Source organism: Patella vulgata, chromosome 5 (genome assembly GCF_932274485.2).
Source record: "Patella vulgata chromosome 5, xgPatVulg1.2, whole genome shotgun sequence".
NCBI classification, from domain to species: Eukaryota; Metazoa; Mollusca; class Gastropoda; family Patellidae; genus Patella; species Patella vulgata.
The window spans coordinates 67,481,235-67,491,761 of record NC_065883.2 but is presented as its reverse complement, the minus strand read 5'-3'; the positions used below and the strand labels follow the sequence as shown (position 1 = coordinate 67,491,761).

Sequence of the window (10,527 nt, the reverse complement as noted above, 5' to 3'; positions counted from 1 at the left end):
TAATCTCCCCTCCACAACATTGCACACCTAAATAAAGCAAATCACCCCCTTCTTAACGTTACACACCTAACCAAAGCTAATCTATTCTCCTTAATATTGCACACCTAACCCAAGCTAACCTCTACTCCTTAGCATTGCACACAAAACTAAAGCTAATCTCTCCTCCTTAGCATTACACACTAACCAAAGCTAATTTCTCCTCCTTTGCATTGCACACCTAATCAAAGCTAATCTATTCTCCTTAACATTACAGGCCTAACCAAAGATAAATATGTATTGACCAGTCATTAAATTTGATGCCTATCCTATTCTGTCAAACAATTCAAACTGTTGGAAATGCAGCTGTCCAGACAAAATGGTATATCCCCATTTTCATTAGCCTGGTTGGTGCATAAAAGTAGCATATTAAACCTTATTTCATTTCTTTACGTTGTTATTTTATTAGAGAGGAAATGAGGAGGAGATGTGGATGAGGCTGATGTCATCATTACGACAGTGTACAGAATTAGAACCAACAAAACTACGTGCTTTATTTGATATGTTATTAAATGCAGCTTTACCTCAGATACCATCCATATTAGAGTATTCATATCCTCAGATAGTCTCCATGTTGGTGAGTTAAATTATCAGATAGTTTCCATGTTGATGAGTTAAATTATCAGATAGTTTCCATGTTGATGAGTTAAATTATCAGATAATCTCTATGTTGGTGAGTTAAATTATCAGATAGTCTCCATGTTGGTGAGTTAAATTATCAGATACTCTACTACATGTATCTATGATGGTATCCATGTTGATGAGTTTATTTATAACATCTTAGATAGTATCTATGTTGGTGAGTTTATTTATAACATCTCAGATAGTATATATGTTGGTGAGTTTATTTATAACATCTCAGATAGTATCTATGTTGGTGAGTTTATTTATAACATCTCAGATAGTATTCTCTTTGGTGAGTTTATTTATAACATCTCAGATAGTATCTATGTTGGAGAGTTTATTTATAAAATCTCAGATAGTATCTATGTTGGTGAGTTTATTTATAACATCTCAGATGGTATCCATGTTGATGAGTTTATTTATAACATCTCAGATGGTATCCATGTTGGTGAGTGAATGAATGAAAACTTGGGGTTAGAAAACAAACATGGACAAAGCTGATGGCTCACAATTGTTAATTTATGTTTTATAGAATTTAAAAGAAGAAGATTGGGTCGAGGAAGATGAATTACGATTAATTCGTCAACAGACAAGTGAATCAGACCAAGATTATATTTTAACGGAACATGGCTATGAGGCTGACACTGAGGGTACCATACAGGAAGATTGGAAAAAAGGTATATTTTTTTTTGTAAACAATATTTTATTCTAGATATATGAATGTGGAACAGGTTTAGCTCTATGGACGGATGGGAGGGGATCGAGTGGTCTAACACATATGAATGGGGAACAGGTTTAGCTCTATGATGGGAGGCGGTCAAGTGATCTAACACATGCACTTTAGATAATAAGGTCTGTGATTGAGTCATATGGAGTGGTTTCAATCTCAAGCTTGTACATGACAAATGAAATGAAATGAAATGGGGTTTAACGTCCTACTCTTCTGCACCTAACCTGGGCTAATTGAAGACGGTTGTACATGACAAGGAGTAGGTTCACTGAAATGACCTAGTTGTTTCTCTCTCTCTCTTGCCAGGAGAGGGTTGGAGAGTTCTTGTTTTTAATGGGTTTTTTTAATGTTTTAAAATGACCATTTAGTTGGTATTTTCTTTTTGTATTTTTACAGCTCTGGATGCTAAAATGAGACTACAAGTGAATAGTTCCAATAATTTATGTTTTCCTGCAGTATTTCGTTTGTTTATTGAGATGTTAGTTATAAAACCAGAATCGTCGACAGCTAGCGCCACCTTGGTTCCCGGATTATTGCGTCTGTTGCAAGTGTTGAAGAACAGTCGTCTGGCAGTTGAAGCTGTGTGTTCAGAGGTATGTTTACTTGATTGTCTAATAATGTAGAGAAGTAGTGAGTGTTAAGCCTGGTTAACACAAAGTAAAGCACTTTCAGCCAATGAAATTGTCAGATGTATAAAGAAGGGGAAATCCTTAAGTGGCAACCTTTGACCTCACCTAACTTTTTTCGGCTAAAACGATGGAATTATATTATCACTACATGTATGTCTTATATAAACTAAAGGCATAATATCTAGTTATTTGAAAATAAATACATAAGAAAAAGTTTGATACTGCTGAATTAAATCTTTTGTTGTGTCCAGTCAATCTAGATTCTGGGTCATCTCTGAAACTTTTGAAAAAATGCTATATTTTCATGAAAACCATATACATCTTTGATCTATAAACCTCTTGCCACATTGCCAATCGTCTTTCTTCTCGGTGGGTCGCTATCAGATGGTGGTTTCTGGAATGGGGTCGCAACCGACAAATAGTTGGGAACCACTGATCTAGATTGACTGGACTACAACAAAAGGGACTCCAAAGGTATATTTTGCAGCCATTTTGAATTAATTAAAAATAAGGCCCTTTCCCCAGCCTGAAAATCAGAGAACTTTGGATATGTTGTAGAGGACGATTGCACGAACACAACGGTACCAAGAAACCTTCTGTTGCAATTTTTTCTAGGTCAACTCTTACTTTGACTAGAATATTATAAAAAAAACAGGAATAGCTTTTCATCAATTTTTTTAATAAAGATTTTGTTTTTGTTTTTAAGGGTCTGTTGGAGATTATTCTGGATGGTTTTAAGGACAAGTTGATTTGTAAAACTGGAACACATCAAGGTATGTATAGAATTTATTCTTTAAGTGAAACATACATGTGTGGAAGACCGTTGAGGAATCACGAAACGTGGAACAGCATTTTTTAAATGTTTTCAGATGAGGTTCATGTTTGTGTGATTCATGTACACCAGCTAAAAATTAACTAATGGATTGGTAGGGGTATTGCACTAACTAAGAAGTCATTGGTTCGGTCACACTGTTGGTCGAGAAAGTTTCTCAGGATTTTCCAATGAAATGGAGGTCTGGCTGGGGAAAAGTGTCGAATTGTTAAGATGGGACAAAAACCAATGTCCACTTTCCATAGATTTAATAAAAACCTTGACAATTGGAATTTGAGGAAGAGTTGACAAACTTTCCCTCATATCTTACTGTATGTCATGTGCCAAGCTTCACGAATGTGGTTGGTGCAGGAATGTAGGATGTTAAACATCATTTCATTCACTAAGTCCATATCTCTTGTTACTTGATATATTATGAAAATGAAATGGAAAAGAGTTTAAGGTCATACAGTTCTGCACCAACCATGCTAATGAAGATGGGCATGAACCGTGCTGTGTGCGATGAGGGAGAATTAGCCCAGTCATGCCATTTCCACCAACTATTTGTCAAATTCCAACTATCAAGAGTTCTTTATGTGCATGCCAGGCCCCCCATCATGTACCACTGACAAAGGGAAAACCAAGCTGATAAATTCTGAAGAACTTGCCAAGCCACCCAACACCAGGATCAAACCTGGGACCTCTTGGTTAGTGAGCCAGCATCTCACTCATAGAGCCACCATGTTTTATTATTTTATTTGTTTATATTTGTAGATATAATAGAACGAGCGACCATGTTTAATTATTTAATTTGTTTATATTTGTAGATATATAGAATGAGCCACCATGTTTTATTATTTTATTTGTTTATATTTGTAGATATAATAGAACGAGCCACCATGTTTTATTATTTTATTTGTTTATATTTGTAGATATAATAGAACGAGCCACCATGTTTTATTATTTTATTTGTTTATATTTGTAGATATAATAGAACGAGAAGTGTTGTTATCATTAATACAACTGATGGCCCAACAACAGATATCGGCCCGGGAACTCAATCTCTTCCTGAAACTATTCCGCATCCCAGGAGCTAATATAGTAAGTAGAGTAGGGGGTTAGGTGGTACAGTGGATTAACGCATGCGCGTAAAAACATAACATGGTTTTGATCCCCAACTTGTATGTGACAAAGAGTAGGGTTGCCTTTCCAACCTTGTGGGTTTTCGCCGGGTCCTCCGGTTTCCTCCCACTGCTGAAAATCTATAGGCACATTTCTCTATATCAGTGGCAACGATAAAAAAAAGAAGTATGGTCTAATTTATATTATAGTGACTAACATCCTTCCTCATGTCATGTGGGGGAAGGGTTGAGTGAATGGTTTACCACCTGCACATTAGATCACATGGCCTGTAATTGAGTCAAGTGGGTGTTGCATGGTTCCGATTCCCCGTTTGTACGTGACAAGGAGTTGGGTTGCATGTCAAACCTCAGGGTTTTCTCCGGGTCCTCTGCTTTCATCCTACTTCTAAAGACCCATATGCACAAGCGAGTTATAGAAATAAAAAATTGAACCATATGTTAGTCCCAAAATGACCTAGTGGACATTAAACTCGATCCATCTCTCTCTATTTTGTAGGATTGTTTGTTGTCAATGTTTCTGGGAATTGTTGAAAATTCATCCATTCATCCATCACACATGTTGGAATTCCCAGTTCCACCGAAACCAGATCCACCGCCAACAGTTGTTCAGTTTGATGACATCATAGATACAGGTAAACACCTTGATTTTCTAATTTACACTTCTAAATAGTTGGAGTTGACATATACATGTAGTTAATTCCATAGAATGTCTATTGCAGTGGCACAAAAAGTCAATACATGATATTCACTTATTTTGAATGATATATATAATTGCTTGATGATGATTTTATTTTTAAGATGGTCTTCGACTGAATCAAAATGATGAACATCAGAACGAGATAGGAAGTGCCATTCAGTGTCCATTAAAAGATAGACTAACATGGCCACCATTACAGACAGGATTTAGCATTTCTATGTGGATAAACGCTGAAGTGTTAACACAGAAATCATCAACGCCTGTAACGCCTGTTGACAACAAGAAACCAAACGATACAAGCCAAAATACAAGTAAGTTGATCGAACATCCTAATTTCTGCATCAAATATAAGTTATGAGTGAATTTTTGCCCTGACAGTAGCACAACTACCTACTGCTTATTGAAGGGATATTATTATTATTATTATTATTATTGCTCAGTTTAGTGCTTCATTACACATGAGTGTTTCTAAGCACATTCACAACAAAACAGTTCAACGTCTTACATTTCTTTACCAACCAGTCCATACAGCAGTGGTTCTCAACCAGTGTGTCGCGGCACACAGGTGTGCCACAAGATCTTCCTAAGTGTGCCGCCAAATTTTGAATGGCACACTATGAAAATGTGAAAAACCATGTGATCCTAATTGAGTATTTACTGGTGTCTACTGATAAGTTCATAGCTGTGTTTTTCTTTATCTAGTTTGAGTTATTCTATGTGTCTATGGCTAGTCTCTGTCTACAGTTGCATGCAGTATATGACTGGCCATGTTTTTATTTTGCAAAATTCAAATATCTGTCATATATTTAGCCAGGTGTGCCGCTATTTTTTTTATGTGTTCCAAGGTGTGCCGGTGGCAAAAAAAGGTTGAGAACCACTGCCATACAGTGTGCTATGAGGGATATTTTAGGCCAGACAGCGGCACTATTACCAACTGTCTGGTGTTCATTAACATGCTGCCAAGCTATGAAGGATATTGTACCTGTTCCTTTTATTGATTTCCATCTGCTTGATGATGGTCAACAAGCTACCAATGGTTTTTATCCTATCCGAACAACTAGACACTATTCTGACTTTAAGTTTGAAGTTGTGGCTAATTTATGGCGGTATTTACTCTATACTGTATTTTGTTGTATGAATCTTAGATGGCTAATTTATGGCAGTATTTACTCCGTACTGTATTTTGTTGTATGAATCTTGGATGTTTATATTTATAGATCCAAATACAAGTGGTGATTCTCCACCAGAAGTCAGACCAAGATCCTCATCATTTAACGGAACAATGCCTCGGGAATATACACACATCTTATCACTAGGAAATCCACAAAAACGTTTTGAGATGTGGTTGGACACTAAAACAACAGCCTTGGTATTCAGGTAAGATCCATTGACTTTGATGTGTTTCATTGACTTATTCAAGACTGTTTAATACAACAAAGCTTTTCATCCTGCCTATGGGGTCGGACAGTTACCCAAGTCTTAGGGAACAATATTCAAGTCTTATAGTATCAATATAGTTATTAATTTATATAAAAATAACCAAGCCCAATCTTTACATGGGAGTTAAAAAAAACCTATGTTATGGCCATCTACAAAGTTTTTGAATCTTACAAATTTCCACATACAGGGTCGTTTTTTGGCACATTTGACTAATTTTTCCAAATCGGGCCCCGTAATAGAAAGGGGCCCGATTTGGAAAAATTAGTCAAATGTGCCAAAAAACGACCCTGTATGTGGAAATTTTTAAGATTCAAGAACTTTGTAGATGGCCATAACACAGTTTGTCTTAACTCGCATGTAACTCCCAGAAACTCACCAACTTAAAAATTGTTCAGGCAATCTGGCATCAGGGCTGCCAGATGTGTCTATTTTCAAGTATTAAGCAATCATTAATTGTGAAGTAAAGCATATTATTTAGCTTTAAATATGAATGAATATAGACCTGGTTACAGTTATTTATATCCTGCAAAAATGTATTCCTATCCTGTAACTTCAGGCCTCCCAAATTGGACTCCGCATTTTCTACAACCAGCCCAAACCACATACTGATCCATCTCCCTTGAGCCCGGAATGTGACACCTTTAAGAAGATCAAATTAGTTTGAGTTCTTAATTTGTGATAAACTTGTAATATACATGTACATAATAAACACAAAAACATGAAATGGAACACAATTACTATTTTAATTAAAGCGACGTATGTCAATTGCTAAATAAAATAAAATAAAACCAAGTACGAACATTCCCAACCATTAGACAAAATTCGAAGTCCTAAAAAAAATGGTACAGGCAGAATAGTGTAATCAGCAAATGGACTCTTCACCGTGTATAAAATACACAACAAACAGTGGTAACAGGTCCGCTCAAAGAATATACATGTAAATGTTTTATATATTAAGGATAACATCAGCGTATTCTGAACCAGGTCTGCTGGTGGAAGTGTCTGCTGATAATGTGATAAGTTTCAGTCAATGGCAGCATCTTGTCATCTCTTATAAAGAATCACTGGATGGTAGTACACAGCTAGGGAAGGTACTTATTCTTTTCTTAATACACCAATTTGAAATTTCATTCTATGGGGAATTTTGCATCTGAAATCTCCAGACAAAAAAAAAATAATTTGAAAAGAAAGTTCATTGGGGTTTGTCTGTTTGGTTTCCCTTTGTCAGTGGTGCTGTCTAGAAATTAAATGATATGAAATGAGGTTTAACGTCCTACTTTTCTGCATTGACTGTGCTATTGAAGACATGAGTACACCATGCATTGTGCTTTGAGGGAATTTTGTCTGGACAGCAGTGCAACATCCTACTCTTATTTCGAATTCCAACTGTCAAGGGTTCTTTTACGAGCATGTGAACATGTACACAGGACCTTGGTTTTTTTGTCCCATCCTAACAACTAGTTACTAGACACTGTTCCTTGCAAAACCCTTTATCTTGCACCACTGAGAGTCCAGTAATATCCTTACAACTCAGCTACCTCATTTATGCTCGCCATCAGAATTTTTGACTGTAAACATACATGTAGTAGGGTTATAAAGACAAGAGTATCGTCATGGAAACGTTGCATGTTAATAAACCAGTAATTCTTATTCCATAAATAGTTTTTAGTGTGTTACTGTTCAATGCCACTCGAAGGACTGATATACTGTTTTCATTTCAGTTGACATTGACTGTAAATGGCTGGATCCACAAAGAATTTCATCTAGATCATCCAGCCTCAGCTTATAAGAAAAATATCAAGGTTTCACCCTCTATGTTCATTGGTTGCCTAGCAAAAGATTCAGTATATTCTCAGTCATGTCGATATATGTTGGGAAACATCATGCTATTCAAAGGTAAATAATAAATCCCTTATTCCTACAAAGGTAAATAATGAATCCCTTATTCCATCAAAGGTAAATAATGAATCTGTTATTCCACCAAAGGTAAATAATAAATCCCTTATTCCATCAAAGGTAATTAATAAATCTGTTATTCCATCGAAGGTAAATAACTAATCCCTTATTCCATCAAAGGTAAATAATAAATCCTTTATTCCATCAAAGGTAAAAAAAAATCAGGTATTCCATCAAAGGTAAATAATAAATCCTTTATTCCATCAACGGTAAATAATAGATATCTTATTTCATCAAAGGTAAATAATAAATCCCTTATTCCATCAAAGGTAAATAATGAATCCCTTATTCCATCAAAGGTAAATAATAAATTCCTTATTCCATCAAAGGTAAATAATGAATCCCTTATTCCATCAAAGGTAAATAATAAATCCAGTATTCCTTTTGTTATTCAAATGTAAATTAGCGAAATTTTTTATCCATTATTGCGTCTGTTATTCTGTTTGGTATCCGGAATGGAAGGATGGAAGTTTACAGTAGCTGGTCGTCATCTGGCAGACATTTTGTGAAGGTTTCCTGATTTAAAAATATACAATATGCTGGTCCTGACGTGACTGATATATTTTCAGGTTGAGATTTTGATATATATGCATTCCATTCTGTTTTTCAGGTTGTGATTTTAGTGAAGAATGGTGGTTTCACCTGTTTACGTTGGGTTTAAATTGTTCATCATTCAGTAAATGTGATTGTGTGAACACCCGAGTTATCTATTCTCCATGTTTGAACAAAGATGTCGTCTGCAATGGAAACCTGTCGTCTGATATATTAGTAGGAAGTGCTCATGTACTGGATATTGATAAAGCCAGGGTAAGCGTAAAATACTGTATTTTTCCTGGTATTAAATGGTTGAAGGTTTTGAATTTCTGTTGCGTTTCAATTGTTTTTGGTGTACATTAGGATGGTTCTTGGTGGCCCATGCATCTTCCGAGATACTGAAGAATGCTGTATTATTTATTTATTTATTTTGGCTAAGTGGGTAAGACGCTGGCTAGCTAGCCTGGAGGACGCATGTTCGATCCCTGCATTGGCCGAGAAAGTCCATCAGGATTTTCCAACGTGGTTTCTCCTTGTCAGTAGTACAAGATGGAGGGCCTGGCAAAGACAGCAGTCTAGTCACTCAGATGGGACAAAAAAAAAACATAGGCCCTGTGTATACATTGGCTTACATGTAAAAGATCTCTTGTCGGTTGGAATTTGATATAAGAGTAGGCCATAGTACACTGTATGGTGTATGCCTGTCTTCATTAGCCCAGTTCAGGAGCAGAACAGTAGGATGTTAAAACCCATTTAATTTCATTTTTGTTTATTTATTTATATATATATATTACAGAGCTCGTTACTGTTAACATATCTACCAAGATATCCTGAATCGGCAAGTTACTTCGGTTCCAAGCCACAGACGGGACAAAGTTCCTTACAGTCCGGCACAGCTCAAGATTTTCTTTTATTCCAAATCCCCACTTTATTAAGTTGCATCGTGTCTGGACAACTTCATGTTACAGTTAATAATGGCTTTGAGAAAGCTGCAGAACAGACAGGAGGAATTGGATCTTTCATCTTTTTGGTTGCCAAGGTAACATTTAAATTTAAGAGTCTAAAATTGAAACTGGATTCATTTTAGACTGTAAAACAACAATAAGAAGAAGTCTTATATTATAGTGCTCTAAATTCCATGAGAATGAGGTTCATGTCTGTTTTCAAATATCTTCTGAATTGAGTGACATGGAATCAAAGTTCCAGATAACTGCGTGATGTGGTGTAACTATAATCCTGACACAATCAAGTACTGCAACAAATGTTTCAGCTGTGATGATTGGTTGAAATATTTATGATAGTTTTGAGAACATCGTTGGTGTGATCATTAAAGATCGGCGTCCACAGCGGGGCCTTCCAAAGAAAGACATTTAGTCATTTGTTTGGATTGAGCGAAGAACCAGGGTCCCAAGTACTCGTTGCCATGCACGTAAAAGAACCCTTAATTTTCCTCATAGCACACTGTATCTGCAGACTCTAAGCCAATATTATTTCATTGTAATTTATGTTCCAGATTTATGAAAGTACTGTAAAGGAGGGTGAAAATGACAGAAAGAAAGCCGAACAGTTACAGAGTAAAGCTATTCGTCAGTTGTTCGTCATCATCAACCGGTTCCCACGTCTGGCAGAAGAATTTATGAACATGTCTGGATATGGGATGCTACGCCGTCTGCTCACCAGCTCCAGGAGTATTGTGGGATATGAAATTTTAAAGGTAAAAAAATGTAAATCAGGATATATCTGACGACTTAGTTTTAATGGTGCCGATCATGCATTTTTGAAGCAAAATGCCATTTTTCACAACTTATTCCATGCTAATATGTACTAAGATTGATTATTTAACAGGGGATCCTGTGGCTAAGTGGGTAAGACGCTAGCTCGCTAGCCAGGAGGTCGGGTGTTCGATCCCTGCATTGGCCGAGAAAGTT

General features: G+C 36.2%; 1 protein-coding gene across 1 annotated transcript in view; it reads left to right on the top strand.

Moving 5' to 3' along the window:
- The first annotated feature begins 733 nt into the window (after positions 1–733).
- LOC126821360 (lysosomal-trafficking regulator) overlaps positions 734–10,527 on the top strand; it is a 52,978-nt gene continuing 43,184 nt past the window's right edge. The window contains exons 1-13 of the mRNA XM_056101167.1: positions 734–741; positions 1,193–1,337; positions 1,787–1,983; positions 2,726–2,792; positions 3,816–3,931; positions 4,469–4,604; positions 4,771–4,980; positions 5,887–6,046; positions 7,068–7,200; positions 7,831–8,005; positions 8,676–8,872; positions 9,396–9,638; positions 10,113–10,313. Of these exons, the coding sequence (XP_055957142.1) occupies positions 736–741; positions 1,193–1,337; positions 1,787–1,983; positions 2,726–2,792; positions 3,816–3,931; positions 4,469–4,604; positions 4,771–4,980; positions 5,887–6,046; positions 7,068–7,200; positions 7,831–8,005; positions 8,676–8,872; positions 9,396–9,638; positions 10,113–10,313 (1,986 nt within the window). The 5' untranslated portion in view covers positions 734–735. The remainder of the gene's footprint in view (positions 742–1,192; positions 1,338–1,786; positions 1,984–2,725; positions 2,793–3,815; positions 3,932–4,468; positions 4,605–4,770; positions 4,981–5,886; positions 6,047–7,067; positions 7,201–7,830; positions 8,006–8,675; positions 8,873–9,395; positions 9,639–10,112; positions 10,314–10,527) is intronic.